Genomic DNA, 16090 nt, shown 5'->3' with positions numbered 1-16090 from the left:
GTGTATTTGGGGATGAAATGGGTGGGAGTGTTTTTATGCCTTTCCCTTTTTGGCTACCTCCCTTGGAAGGGGGAAAAAGCCTTGGTATATGTATGTATGTATGTACATACATATACCAAGGCTTTTTCCCCCTTACAAGGGAGGTAGCCAAAAAAGAAAAGGCATAAAATCATTCCCACCCATTCCATCCCTGAATACACTCCACACCCCTCCACCCTCCCTCTTATCTTAGCACCTCCTGGATGACGGGTCATCCCTGCACCTTGTCCACTGCCCTGGGTCAGAAGCAGTGTCGCAAGACACAGCACATCCACAGCAAGGCCGCTTCATTAAATCGGGGACCCCCCCTCTCCGTCCCCCCATACATAAAAGGAGAAGACGGGGAGAAATCCCTTTGGGCTGCGTCAAATTTTGCTCACACATACTACCTCACCCCCCCATCCACCCGCCCATTCCACCTCATGCATCACAACATCATCCATATACAACCATTCTCCATTCACCCGTCTACTGTCCTCTCCCGTCCTTCCTTAACAGACATTCCCCTCTTCCCCAAACCCCCCTTCACCCCATCCATCCACCTCATCCTAGGACGTCCCCTCATGTTCACTCCCTCCACATCTGTCTTCCATACCTCTTTTACTAGTCTTTCTTCACTCATTCTTTCCATGTGTCCAAACCATCCTAATACTCTTTCATCAACCCTATCTCCCAACTCCCTTTCCACCCCCGTTCTCCTCCTCACCTCCTCATTTCTCACTCTATCTAGTCTAGTAACCCCCATCATACTTCTCAGACACCTCATCTCAAACACATTCAAACTCCTTCTCCCTTCCTCTCTTATTTTCCATATTTCAAATTATGTGTAGTATGAAATTAATCTGGTTAAAAAAAAATATATATACACATATATATATATATAAATTAATAAATAAAGAATAAAAAATATGCTTACCCATGTACATCAACAACGTTTAAATATTAAACAAATACTTACGTTTTAAATAATTTCTCCATTTCTGGCATCTTCAGTAAAGCGTGATAAAAATCTACAAACTCCTTCGAGTCTAAAACTTGCTCGCCTCCACGTTTTCTCTTATTAGTGTTGGCATTCTGCAGGTTCAAATAAAAAAAAAAAAACATTACATTGCTGAATACAACAGTTTCTATCTCTTTGTTTTTCTTCTGGCTTCCTTTGGATACAATCACCTCACAATTTTAAATTCTGTAACTTTTGCCCCTATTTTTTGTTTTTCAAATATTTGGCTGCTATTCCCTCATGCATGGACCTCCGTTATAGTAACACTGCAACAGCTATCTACCAATAGGTCTCTTTCCCCATTATATGGGAGGTGGCCATCCAGAGCATGTACCCACCCTTTGTCCATCCCACACCTACACTGGGTATATTACCTTATTTTTGCACATTTACTGCATGCATTCATATCCTCTATTCCTGTAATTTTTCTCACCCACTTTCTCTCTTACCTCTATCTATGACACTCATGCAGTTGTCAACACTATTTCCCTTCTCTTTCTACATATACCAAGGCTTTTTCCCCCTTACAAGGGAGGTAGCCAAAAAGGAAAAGGCATAAAATCATTCCCACCCATTCCATCCCTGAATACACTCCACACCCCTCCACCCTCCCTCTTATCTTAGCACCTCCAGGATGATGGGTCATCCCTGCACCTTGTCCACTGCCCTGGGTCAGAAGCAGTGTCGCAAGACACAGCACATCCATAGCAAGGCCACTTCATTAAATCGGCGACCCCCCTTCTCTTTCTACTTTTCATTATCAAGTTTCCTAAACAAAGTTCAACTGTTTATAAACTTTTTTCTTAATTTTATTTTCAAAAACCAACAACAGATTGCCTTAGTAAAAAGGATGTTCCTACATTAAGCATCTGTTAATTTGCTACTTGAAATCTTGCAATTAATTCAGTGAAAGCAGCAAATTTGATCTAATGATATATGGCCTAAACATCAAGTACCACCTCAACTAAAATATCAGATAGATTCTGTACACCACTAAAATATGTTTCCCTTGACAAAAACCATACCAGAATACAAAACAATTTCTCACAAAAGCCAATTAGGATGAATGTGCAAAATCACTCTGAGAATGAGTCTAATCTAAAGACCTCACAACATATGCAACATATTCCATTAATACAAAAAAATTAAATACATTGTCTCACATCGAAAAGTTTCTTCGCATGTTTATTGTCCAGCTTGAGGTTCAGGTTTTTAAGAAGTACAGCAGTCTCATCGTAGGTCAAGGAGCCGTTGTTGTCAGCATCTGCTGTCTGGAACTGTTTCTTCAACCATCTTAGCAAAGAAATACTTGTTAGGTTCCTGTCTGCTAACCACTAATGTTTTACATATCAAGCATTATAAGACCATCAACAGGTTGATTATTTCTATAGAAAAAGAAAGAAAAGAAATGAAAAGAGAGAAAAAAAAAAGTTGGAGGAAAAAAAAGTTGTTGTCAGCTCTTTATGCAAAAAGGGAAAAGGGGTGGGGGAAACATACAAGTCAGACAAAAATACTAAAGGACTCACAAGTCATACTGATTATCCTGGTGTGAGGAACGCACTTTATCCAGGAGGTACGTTAGTGCTCGTACCCAAGCATCTCGTTCCTCCTGGGAAGATGCAACCAGGTCCAACGTTTCCCTACCTGCCTCTCCGTGAATAATGGAGAAGCTACGGCCTTCTTCTATCACGGGTTCATTTGCGCCTTGTGGGACGAAATACATAAAAGATGAGAAATGAAGCTTCCCAGAAATTTTTGCACATGAAATCTATTGACTAAAATATTGATAGAAACAAATCTCATAAAATTCTTAGAATTCACAAAACAACTTGATACTTAATTAACACTATCCTAGTAAAGATATTAAACATTTTCCATAAATCCATGAATTATAAATTTAAATCTGAACAATTCTTATGAATCACATGCATGAATCATGTATTCAACTTTGGTAATGATAATACAACTTAAAATTTCAACTTCACACATCAATCAGTCCATCACTTTCCTTGTCATGATGGTTTCTTTGGTATACTAAAGACTCTCACCCCCTTACAAGGGGGCTGGTCAAGTCAAAGCACTCACGATTTTCTCCCTTTAGTTAATTACGATACTGTAAAATAATGCATACTCAAACATACTTCACATCAAGTTCAAATAACTCTGCACCAACAAATACTTACTTGCTGCCTTTTCTTTTATCTTCTCAAAGTAGCTACCAACAGTGTTAAAAGTGTCTGTCTTCCAGCCACTACGAATCTCTGTTATGTCCACTATGTGCACTGTGGGAAAACACTCGTCAGTATATGCCTTAATTTGAATACTGTATCAAAAAGCAAGTCTGAACCATCTTTTGTAATTCCAAATATATTTGTAACTACTTACATTCAATTTTCACACTACAATGTTATTCATACATGACTGGATAACTTTACACATTTTCTCTTGCCCCCCCCTTTTTTTTTACAATTTTAATATGATCTTAATCTAAAAATAGGCCTTTATCATGTTAAGCACATACATAGCAACTATTGTTCATACATTTTACTAGTACAAATTATATTATTCTATAAAAACTAAAAATGAAGTGTAGCACTGTTCTGCATTTTATCAATATAACAGGAGGAGAGGACGTGAGAGATGCAGAAGGAAAGAACAAGACATGTAACACCGTGCTGCTTCTCTAATTAATGAGATGAAGTCAAGAAGGAAGGCATAAATTGAATTGTTTATGGAATTAATTCTAAAGATACTTCAGTGATACTGATGAAAAATTTTGCCCTGTTTTCAGTGACTGAAGTTATGTAAAAACAAATGGACTCTTCCCAACTTGTACAGAGGTTGGGAAAGTTGATTCTTTGCAGGGAAAAGAAGACAAAATGGGAAGATCTACACCACTTACTACACCTGATTGAGTTGCCTTTTATGACATGCATGAGACAGGGTCATTTACCCCTATGCCATAGGAGTACAAGAAAAGAAGTGTTGGCCTAAAAGAATGTTGTGCCAACAGTTTAGTGTATCTGACAGCAAAAAATGGGGACTATGGTGGGAGGGAGATGGGATGGATATATATATATATATATATATATATATATATATATATATAAGAGAGAGAGAGAGAGAGAGAGAGAGAGAGAGAGAGAGAGAGAGAGAGAGAGAGAGAGACCCTCAATACAAAATGTATATATGGCAGAATCTCCCTAGGTCTCAGCACCATGCCTGGAAAGAAATCTGAATGCACGTCCAAACACATCACTTCACCATAAGCCAGAGCCTGTGAAAATCCTTCATGCACTCTTTCCTAGTTGGCCAACTACATTTATTTCCCATTTACATACATATATCAAAGGTCCTTTTCCCCCCTTATTACGGAGTAACAAAGTCAAGGCATAGATTCATCCTTCACCCATCTGCTGTCCCTTCCATCTTTAGATATGTTAATTGCATAAAATAATAAAGCAGTTACAAAACTAAAGCAGCTGGACCAAGAACATACATTTTCATTACATTTGGAAAACCGAATAAAAAAGCATAAAACACTTCTCAGGAAGAGGATAGTTTACACAAGGATTAATGCAAATATTTGCATTATAAAGAATAATTGTTTTATGAAAAATGTCCAATTCTAGCTAGAGTTTGAGAGGGTGAATGGTTTTTCTCTGCTTACAGTATCATAATCCACTGATAATCAATCAATTGCTGTTCTGAATTTTGCTGATTGGAAACCTGCAGCCCCATAGCAGATAGCAATGGTCCCTGGCTCTCCCACAGATCTCTCTCGGAAGAAACCTCCAGAGCTGGGCGTGTTACCAAAAAATCTGAGGTACATTTCCGGTGATACATTACCGATTTTAATTTCCTTAGAGCAATTCATGTTACTTCATATGTGTATATGTATGTATGGATATATATATATATATATATATATATATATATATATATCTATATATATATATATATATATATATATATATATATATATATATCTATATATATATATATATATATACACTCCTCCCTCAATTTACAAACTAGTTACGTTCTTGAAAAACCGTTCGTATATCGAATATACTTAAATCGAGCACTTTTTTCCCATATAAACCCATTATATTATGCGAGATAGGTTCTTACAAACAAATTTCATGTCCCTATAAAGTCATCACAACATTAAATATGCATAATCTTGAATACTGCTCTCTGCTAATTACATACAGACACATAAAATATTAATATGCAAGGTAGATAATAACACTTAGGAGGCACAATGTCACTTGAAATAATGCTAATAATCCATGATTAACCGAGACTGAGTGAGTAGACCGAGCAGTACATGGCGTCGTTTTGAAAACAATAACAAACTGGGTGGTTGGTTCTCAGTACGTGCATATGTATTTTCACTTATATATTTTTTTTTGCCTGGACATATGGCAGTTTTTTTTTTTAATATTTATGATGCAAAAATAATTCTTTTTTAATATGATTTAAAAATACAATAATTTTTTTCAAAAGGATTTTATTCATTATAGCGAATTTTTAGTTTGTATTTCGATTTTTGGGACAATTTTTTTGTTCGTTATAGCGAAAATTTGTATATGGAGCATTCTTAAATGGAGTGTATACCGTTCTAAGGAAATGAAAATTGTTAATGTATTAATGGAAATGCACCCCAGATTTTTTGGTAATGCACTACCTGTCTGGCAGTAATGTGACCAGCTCTAGAAAATTCAAACTAATGGCGGCACTGTACTAGTTGAAAGTTGTAGAAGGAGGAGGGAAGTCACTGGTTGTCAGCTCTCTTTGTGTTTAAAAGATGATGAAATTATAAATGAAGCTGATAAAGAAAGATCCTGGGCCTAGTTCAAAGACCAAGTCCCATCCCCATGGGGCCTGACCTCCAAATGGAAGTGAGAAAATTAACAGAGTATAAGAATAGGCAACAGGGAGATAATTTCCCCTGTCCTTCTTACAGGACTCCCTCATGCAACATATAGTCCACTGACATTGTGGGCTAATCAATAATAACAAACCTTGAGAGGATGAAAATTCACCCCTCGAATGTAACAATTTAGTATATGCCTGTCCAAAGGTTTTGTTGAACAAATTTAGCAAATTCTGTTGACCAATGGCAAAATCTCCATTATGTGGAACATGTGTGAATTATAATGATAACCTGAGAACACACATCACTATTGGTCACCAGTCGTCTCCACATACGACTGCCCTTCAAAGCTAGTTTGTATTACATGATACATGCAAAGTACAACAAATGTATACTAATATTAAGTCTTAACTATTATATATTTTCAATATGTATACATATTTACAGGCATATCTAAAACATATTTTACATAGTATATACTTTGCTGTGTAAGGTATTTTCTGCACAGAAAATATGGAAGACATAACACTATATATGCAGTGAAAGCAATAGGGTGATTCAATCTCTGAAGAGAGTGCACCTAAGATATTCTACTTAATGCCGTCAATAATCAAGTGGTGTGACAAATTCAAAATGCTTTATGGCTGTGATCCACAAAACCATATATTTTCTTAACCTGACAAGAACATTTCCAAATATTCCCATTCCACAACAAGATCAACTTCCATACTACAAGCCACCTTCCTCCAAAGCTTTTTTCAGGATTACCCATCAAGTCTCGCTCCACCCAAACTGTTTCATTCAATGTATGTGCTTGGTTCAACAACATGCTTACTTGTAGAACAGATCCAGTACATCAAAAGCCAATTCTAAAAAATCCACCTAAAAATAGTAATTTCCCTCCTGATAATGACCTGTGACCAACATGCTCTGGTTTCAGCAATCAAGAAAATACACAAGAAGCCACAGGTTACAGACATCAAACACCACAGTGCAAACTTGATACAATACAGTATACAGTGGATAGGAACTTTACTCAAAATAAGGAAGCCCGTCTAACCTGGTTTGTTTTGCTTAAATTACAGAAGGTTAAAAAAAGACCTTGGAAACTGCAAAGGAAAAAATTCAGGTTCTACACTATGCTATGGCAGTGTGAAGCTATACAAGTGAATCTATACATTGGGTTTACCTGAATTCTCTGCTCCATCGCCGCCTAGTCAAAAAAAGTAGAGGGATCATTTAGAAACAACAACCAATTTCCGCTCTTAAGATTTTGTTATTCAAAACTAGCTTGAACATGCAGGTTCAACATTGTTATAAAAAATCACCCATCCCATGTAGTCCACAAGAGCATGTGCATGGAATAAAACATTAGAAGAGAAATGGAAAATAATATACACAAAATTCACTTAGAGGAAAAGTCTACTTGATTTACACAAAGATAGATCATCTGGAAAAAAGATTCTAACTTTCAACAAATTACATGTATAGTACTAACCCTTCCCTAATGCAATTAAACTGAACATATTACATTCATGACACAAACTTGTACCATCCAGCTATTACCTATACAAAAAAGGCCACTGGGAACACCTTTGGGCGATGTGAATTATTCACGATGGATCTAGTGAGGCTTAGTGCTATACATGTTCATTAAATCAAGATTCGATGGTTGACTACCAAATACAAATCAAGGGTGCATTACACGACACTGTCGTGTATCACTACATACAAAGGAGAAAAAACTAATTCACAACTGAATAAAATTCCATAATGTTCACTACAATTCATTCAAAAGTGTACTAATATCCAATGCAATATAAAATTTATCATCACAAATTTCCCCTCTGAGAGAGAAGCGTTTTTTTTTATAGTGTTTTCTTGCAGCAAAGTTTAACTTATAATGGATCAAATAAGACTTAGGGGCCCTCCTGTGGCTATGCTTCTTGTTGTATTACTTCTGACCTGGGGAGTGGGTGGGAGACAGGGATAACCCTTCATCCATGAGGAGCTAAGATAAATAGGAAACTGGCGGGTAACAGTTGGGAGTGGGATGGATCTGTGTCTTGGCTGGCTATCTCACTTATAAGGATGAAGAAGCCTTTGATATATTGATAGACCAACGTCAACAGGATTGCATACTTTACACAAATATCCCACTGAAATACACTTCTCATGGATTAGCTAACGTATTTGCGATAAGCTTAATCTGTCTTGTAAAAATGTGGCAGAGTCAAAGCAGGCATCCATACTAAAAGATCCATTCCCATCACAGTACTTTGGGGGATGAAGGGTCAGGTGCAACCTTCACACCATGTGGGTGGCACACAAGGTAGTGAAGCACAGACCACCCACTTTGGGGCATGACAGCTGAGGCTGGTTTACCCCAAATTTGATCTTTATTTTGGTTGGTGCCAGGCTATTTCATTCACCTTCCTCAACAGCAAAGGAATTAGCAGATCTTGAAGAACCCCTTGTGTACTGGGTGGGATCAAAAGATTTTACAATGGAATTCCCCAAGGAGGTACCCATCATTGGTCTCACTAAGGTAGTTCCTATAGACAGACAAAGTCCTGCTCTTGAGTTCCTGTCCCTAAACAATGGTCTAGATTCTTGCAGACACCTTTGCGTATGACTAGTGGGTTCCCCCCACTGATGCATGAGTGGGGAACAACTTTGAGTGTACTTAGGCACATTAAGGTAGTCAGCAAACATGTGAGATAGAGTAGGGTATGACAAATAGCCTGTTTGGATGCACCAAGAGGTATTCAAAGGTAGGTGTGTATGAATCAATTTTTGGACAGGAAGGGTGGTTTGAACTGCCTGATGGACCAACAAACAAGATGAACAAGAGTTGAACAAATTCTCACAACAAGATTCCTTGGCAAGTGACTGTGTAATAACATTTGAAAACAGGATACATTAATCTTTACTGAAATACCAGCTACATATGTGCATATGATCAATCAATTTGTTACCCCTGGTCTCTACTGCAAGACTTGCAGCCTCCAGGCCTTCATATAAAGAGCATATTTGCACCAATATGCAAAAATGTTTACTGTTAGTGCCTTAACTAGAAAAAAATCATGAACTGGGACTAAAACTAGGTACATCAAGTAAACACAACCCTATCCTGACCAACCCTTCCCATCCTGGTTGGCATCAAGTTTTTTTTATTCATCCCCAGGAAACTCTCTAATGAACTAAGAGAAGCAAATCACCAGTTAGCATTCAAACTTTACAATTGCTCACCTGCTTTCAATGAGTGATATTACAATTGGAACTCTTATTATGCAATCCAAATAAAATATGCATCTATAGCATAAAACATGACAAACTCAAATCAGTAACTATTTTCTTTTATCAGTAAAGGCACCACTATATTAAAAGCACAGGTGTACTACAAAAGAACTACCAAAATAGAACTCATTTTCAGTAACAAATAATAGCTATAGTAATTCACATTTAATAATAAATAAATAAATAAAGCAACATTCAACATAAATATAAAAACACTAAAGGAGAAAAAAGTCCAAAACTCTTACCGCTAGTACTGCCACTCGACCACCACTTCTTGGATTCTCCCATCAGGCACATGTTCTCTGTATCAATCTTGTACTGACGGTGGAACCATTTGTTGATGCCACGGACTTTCCACAGGGCTGTGCCCTCCTCTACGAGTTTGACAGCTTCTGCACAATGTTGTATTGTTAACAAAAATCTGGACACCAACAGAGGTACAAGGTATGTGTAGTTTTAAAAGATTCACCATACGATGGCAAGGCTGTGTAAAACACACTTCCATGAACATTGTACATAAACATTCTTTAATAAAGCGGGCATGTTAATGATCTCACAGAATTTAAATGAAGTAATGAAGAGTACTATGAAATGCCACAATAAGAAAAAATTTAGAATTGGAAATACAAATATTGATGCAGTCTACATATTTTCTTTTTATCAAAATATCATAAGTCATGAAAAGGTAATGACTGTTAATCTTATTTCATGTGAAATAAAAAGTAAACTTGAAATCACATATTACTCTTCATGCAACCTTAAATTGAATGATATATAAATTAATAAAAATTAGCTTCACCTGTTGCCTGCGTATCCTCCATTGTTGCCAAATGCAGTTTAGTATACAGCTGCCAAAGATAGTCAGGACAGAATCCTCAACATCAAATCACTTGGTTTAACCTCACAACAGGCAATGTAGTCAGAACTACAAGCACCTACAAGAAATGAGAAACCAATGGGAAAATATTAATACTCTAGACCAGGGTTTCTCAACCAGGGTTCCCCGGAGCCCTAAGGTTCTGCATAAGGTCCCTAGGGGTTCTGCGAAAACAAGTGAGATAAGCTAATGCACTTTTGATTTTTTATCTAATTTCATATATGTAATATAATTAAACACGCATGACTTATTCTTGGTCATTGTAATAATGTAATATAGACATCCTATCTAACCTATTATTACGATGAAAATAAAATGAGAAAGAGATGTTTGTTTTTTGCACAGGGGTTCCTTGAGACATGCAATTTATTTTAAAGGTTACGCAAGGGTAAAAAGGTTGAGAAATGCTGCTCTAGACATTGAATCACTCCCGATAGATTCCACAACCTGTGAAAACAACCTTGTTAGCATCCAACCTTTTATCTGAATAAAATTATCAGGAGAGCCAGGAAAAAAAATAAATAAATAAATATACTAGTCCCTCCACATATGAAAATAAGATATTCTAGTAAAGATAATACTTTGAATTTCTTCCCCACAACCTTACTGACATGTTTCCTGAATGCCGAGTTATCCCTGATCAACAGTACCTTCTTCCAACTATTACTTTAAACCTATGAAATAGAAACAGTTACACATCAATATAAACAACAGTCCAAAGCTTCTTCCCAGAGACCTGTAGACCACTGCCAACTACTGTGGGGGCTGTGATTTTTCCACTTAATGAAACTTGAAGCAACACTTATCATTATTACAGCTCAATGATATTACATTTCTAACCGCAGCTGATAATTTTTTCTTTTCATCTACACCTTTACTAAGCTCTTAACCTTCATAAAATGGCTATAAAAAATTCTGTTGCATCTCCCTATTTCAACTTTACTAAAATTATTTGTACCTGAAAATGCATGTCCTTTTTATCAATCATACTGCATAATTTTCTAAAATTAGTCCTAAATTCATTGTTAAAGGTACTCCATGTTCTTACTACCTTGACTTTTTTACAGGAGGAAAATACAGCAGAGAATCCTAGTCCCCCGACTCTGTCCTATTTAGTTGACTTGTACGACATGCTTGGGGACACTATGAGATCCCTGTCCTAAACACTTGCAATGGCCACCCAAACCTTGCATTTCATCTCCCTAGAGTTTTTTGCCATTTGCTCTCCTGCTCTCAAGAAATCAATCTATCCATGTATTGACCTAGATATATCTTGGTAGGCTGTGTTTATGTGATGTCATGTAAGATATTGGCAAGATTACCATCTCTTGTGTACATAACTGTTCTTATTATGTGCTGCTTTATGAGAAGTTTGGTTTGTGTAAATGTCATACTGTTGTTTCAGTGCAGTCAGGTATCATTCGTAATGCTTTATTCTATCTTATTTATTTAAGGAAGACTAAGTTGTTTATTAACACTGATGCTGGCAAGTAATTTTTTTGTCTTGTCCAAATCTTGTCTACTACTGTCCTACCTATGTTCAATTTCTTTTTTACTGTCACTGAGAGGTCTTTAATGTGTGCGATCATGTGCACATAAAATGCAAGTCCAATTTCTTTATTCTTTTTTATTATAATTTCTTATCTATTTTTTCCATAGGAAGAGGTTGGTAGGATTATCTTTTTCAACTTTATTCAATTACTGTTCCAATTTCTTTATTTTTTTATTATCATTTCTTATCTATTTTTTCCACAGGAAGAGGTTCGAGAATTCTTTTTCAACTTTACTGTATTCCATATCTTTTTTTCCATTATCTCTCTACCAGTTTACTTTTTTCTGTTATGCCTTTACTTAGCTTCTGTAGCTATTCTTCATTTTTATTTTTTCTTTATCACAGAGGCAGTCTTAGGCGAGATATTTGGGTTGTATTTTTCCCTGTATCCTCAGATGTTTTCATTTGTTTGAAGCATGACATCTGTGATCCTTCCAGTAGTTCTACATATGAGACTAGAGTGACATCAGCTCTTTAATCCTTTCATATTTTTTCCCGGGTATTCAGGTTGTTTTGTTTTATGGTAGGTTATATACACCTTTTCAGTAGGCGGGAAGGGACCAACAACTGACACCTCTAAGACCAACATAATCATCTCCCTGCCGCCCATCTTCAAAACCCATGAACTGCCTAGGTGCAACCCTTTGGGATTCACACTTGGTCTCTAGGCTGAACCTACAATATCTCTATTAATTTAACTGTATTTTTTTTTGTCAGAGGATGACTTGCATTAGTGAGTAGAATAAAATAATGTAGCCTGAGTTACCTAAGCACTACTGCTGGTTATGGAATTAATACTGGATTTATTGGTGTAAAAATCTATTCAAGTGACAGCAAGTTTTATGTGTAAATAAGAGGCAACTGAATATCCAATTACCTTGTCACTAAAATATGCCACAATAAAGTAAATCCAAATACTACACTATCTTTAATCTTATTAACAACTATTATAAATACATAATTTGAATTTTTCAATATAGCTGATTCACTGTCAGACCACTCATAGTAAAATAACAATTGCACTTTTCTTCTACATTACAAAATTATTCACAAAGCATCATATGATATAGACTAGTCATAGATCGTACCATAAACACAAAACTCGACATTTAAACTTTAAAGCACTTTCAATATCAGCACTAATTTGTACTATGGGAACTTCTGCACTTTAGTAAATACTAAATTATACCACTTCATCGATTATATCGGCCACACTTTTGTCCTAACTGGGTAACGCTATATAAAATACAGGTTTTTTAAATTTTGTAAGCAACATTCGGAACAGCCAAGACGCCAACCACTACCAGTGTTTACTTTGATAATCACTCGGCGTGTGCCGCATCACGAAGTACATAAAACCTTGTATTTTCTTCCAGGTGTCTCCAATGTTGTCTTATCATTGTCCTGAATCACCGAGATTACTTGGGTCCAACCTCTTCAACAAGTGGTGTACGGGGCTTATTACTTCCTGCCATGCATTCCTTTAATGCATGATCCCAGGTCGGAAGGAGGACACAGAGCTGTTGTCAATACTACCTACGTGCCGTAACAGTACTGGGAAACGATCACTTTGTTGACATTTCTTAAAACTGCGTGCGATTTAATCATACATGGAAGCCGAGCACTGCACACTATTAAAAGGCCTTTTCATGTAATTCCATATAGTAGCCTTGTCATCAATTGCAGCTATGCCACACCCACTAACTCACTACCATCCTACTAGGAACAAGGTGCACCGTAAGATTTACCTCGCATGAGTACACTTGCGAGCAATATGACGCAGTATAACACAGCCAACACCAAATTTACAGTGACTGCCCAAACGCGACAGGAACCTGAGAGGGAATGACTGTCAGTGACTGTGGGGAAACGTATAAATGTACGCACTCCTTACCTCTCCCGATGCATAGCCTGTTCTCGGAGTCCCGGTCAACAAGCCTGACGACTGTCGAGCTCGACTGGAAGTGTGGGTGTTTGTAACAGGGTTTTCTGAGAGTTGAAGCTCGTTTAACCAATTTATTGATTCTAACTTAAGCTGAAAACATATTATACATATTAACAGGTTACTAAGTTACGTTAAAAATAGATACAATAGTTGGAACTGTTGGTTAAAACCTCTATGCACATAAATTTAGAAAACATGTTTAGATCTTCCCTCATATCTCGTTTATGTAGTTTTCTACCACAATTATATCAAGCGCATTATGTTATCCTAAATTAGAATTCCAAAAACAACACTAATATAGTTTAAGTAGTTCTTGAAGGGTAAATATTTATACTCTGTGTATAATAAGAAATGATTCGCGTTCCCACATACCGTTCCTGAAGATGAGACCAACTCTACTTCGCCAGCATGAGGAACTATTTTGGGGTTTTATGACCACCCGGAAGTATTTAGTTAGTATGAAAATAAATAATGGTGTTTGTCATTATGCTCTCTTGTATATGCATTATTTTTTATTTTTTCCCTAGCAAAATTGTTGAGTATATTTCAATAAATAATCACTAGCTGGCACCTTATAGGCATGGAACCCTCAGGTATGTAATTTTCCACATGAAAATTTCTACTCTGTATCAAACAGGATTTCGAACATTTTCATAATATTTCTATCTGAAACATGAAAACTGATAATTGTTGAAAAACAGAAATTACCCAGTCCTTAAAATATTGACAGAAATGTACACATACGTTACCGTTTGTATTCTGAAGTTTCCTCGAAAATACAATAGAATTTTTTTAATGTTTAGAAAACGACTTTGAATAGTAAACATAATAAATACCGTTACAGATTGAAAATACTTTCTTAAACAAAATTGGATTCTCGTTGGCATATTGTGTTCAAACCAACTCATCATATTATTAAGTGAATAAAATCGTCTGGTGTTAGAAAAATAAACAAGTTTGTGAGGATCTACGGCTATAAGGTAAGGAGTACGGTCACACCCCTGGCAGGCAAATTCTCCGTATGCACCCACACACGTACAAGCACACTACCCCACCCTACCCAACTCCATCCTCTACACAAATTGAACTTCTTTTTCTTGTCGTCGTCGTCGTTGTTGTTCTTACTTTCTTCTTCGAAAAGATGACACGGAAACGCAGGAGGACGGGCTCCCGTATGACACAGCCGTGTCACCATGAGACCGGATGTTGACTAACTCCTTCCCCCGAACCGATTCAAATCGTCTGGCGGCAACCAAAATAATGCTGCTAACCGTGAGAGCGAAAAATGACCATGATAATAAGCACACGAATAAATATATTTTTTATGGCTTTGGGTACAACCACCTTTCCTCTCCATTGTCATAGAGGTAAAATAAAATAAGAATATTTTACAACCATAAAAAACATAAAATAAAATGAAATAGAATAAAACAAAATTAACACAAAGTAAAATTAATTAAAACATAAAAAATAGTCAGTTTAACGAAATTTCGAAAAACATTTATGATGACCTTAGTAAATTATTTTACGTTATCCCTCTGCTAACTTTTCCATCTAATCTTCTAATTTCCTAAGATGTCACAGCTTCCACTTAGAATCCCATAGCACCATCTTCTTAGATCAATTGTTGGACTCGTGATTGTCACTATCACCTCTCCCGGATGAGCCCAGAGTTTGTATAGTCAATGTGTGTGTATGGGGGGGGGGGGGGCAGGTGATTTACCACGGTCTTGGATCACGTGTTGGACTCGTAATCGGCAGCTATTACCCTCCAAGATGAGAGCGCAGATCTCGATCTATGGGTAATGCTGAGACCTTACACACACACGCGCGCGCGCGCGCACAAACAAATCCTTGCCCACGAGCACTGAAGTGCCGGCTCGCAGCGTAGCGAAACTGAAATTATTTCAGTCCTGGGCAGGAATCGAACTCGGACTGCTGGAGTAGAGAGAAAGAGGCGGGGGGAGTGTGTATGTGTGTGTGTGTTTACCTCGTTGTATCTTACGGGAAGGGGAAGCTACGCTCGTAGTGTCCCGTCTTTGTATCTCGCAGTATCTAGTTTGTGTGCGTGCATGCACAAACGTGTGTGTGTGTGTGTGTGTGTGTGTGTGTGTGTGTGCCTTTACCTAATTGTAGTATACAGTAAAGAAGCACTAGGGGTCCTGTGTGCGCGTGTGTGCGTGTGTATGTATGTGTGTGTGAGCGCGCACGTGCGTGCGGTTTGTCTCTACCCTCCTGGGAGTACCTCCCAGGGTGGTTGAATGTCCTCTTTTACACACACACGCGCGCAGCTTACTGGTACAGTGATTAGCGTCCAGATGCACACTATTGAAGTACCGAGTTCACATGGAAGTTGCTGATACAGCTGCAAACAGTATCTGTTCTCTTCAGCAAGGAGATGTGTGGTGTGTGTGTGTGTTTGTTTGTATGTGTATGTGTGTGCGTGTGTAATGTGTGTGTATATGTGTGTGTGTGTCTGTACAACTGTGTGCGGT

The 16090-nt window shown here is 37.2% G+C and overlaps 1 protein-coding gene across 19 annotated transcripts in view; it reads right to left on the bottom strand.

Annotated features, from left to right (window-relative positions):
- Positions 1–13695, bottom strand: part of LOC143026462 (1-phosphatidylinositol 4,5-bisphosphate phosphodiesterase delta-4-like) — a 47561-nt gene extending 33866 nt beyond the window's left edge. For 14 of the 19 annotated variants that reach the window (XM_076186880.1, XM_076186891.1, XM_076186886.1 and 11 more), the window contains exons 1-8: positions 13399–13538; positions 10021–10156; positions 9467–9613; positions 7111–7134; positions 3223–3321; positions 2566–2743; positions 2203–2332; positions 998–1113 (exon numbers count right to left, since the gene is read on the bottom strand). In XM_076186880.1, coding sequence (XP_076042995.1) covers positions 998–1113; positions 2203–2332; positions 2566–2743; positions 3223–3321; positions 7111–7134; positions 9467–9613; positions 10021–10042 — 716 coding nt within the window. In that variant the 5' untranslated portion in view covers positions 10043–10156; positions 13399–13538. The other 5 variants (XM_076186881.1, XM_076186884.1, XM_076186883.1 and 2 more) reach the window with 5 other exon arrangements.
- Positions 13696–16090: the final 2395 nt, after the last annotated feature.

Source organism: Oratosquilla oratoria, chromosome 6, assembly GCF_046742065.1.
Source record: "Oratosquilla oratoria isolate Oo_2021 chromosome 6, ASM4674206v1, whole genome shotgun sequence".
Taxonomy (NCBI): domain Eukaryota; kingdom Metazoa; phylum Arthropoda; class Malacostraca; order Stomatopoda; family Squillidae; genus Oratosquilla; species Oratosquilla oratoria.
The sequence above is the reverse complement of the archived record's forward strand: the minus strand, read 5'-3'. Positions and strand labels throughout refer to the sequence as shown.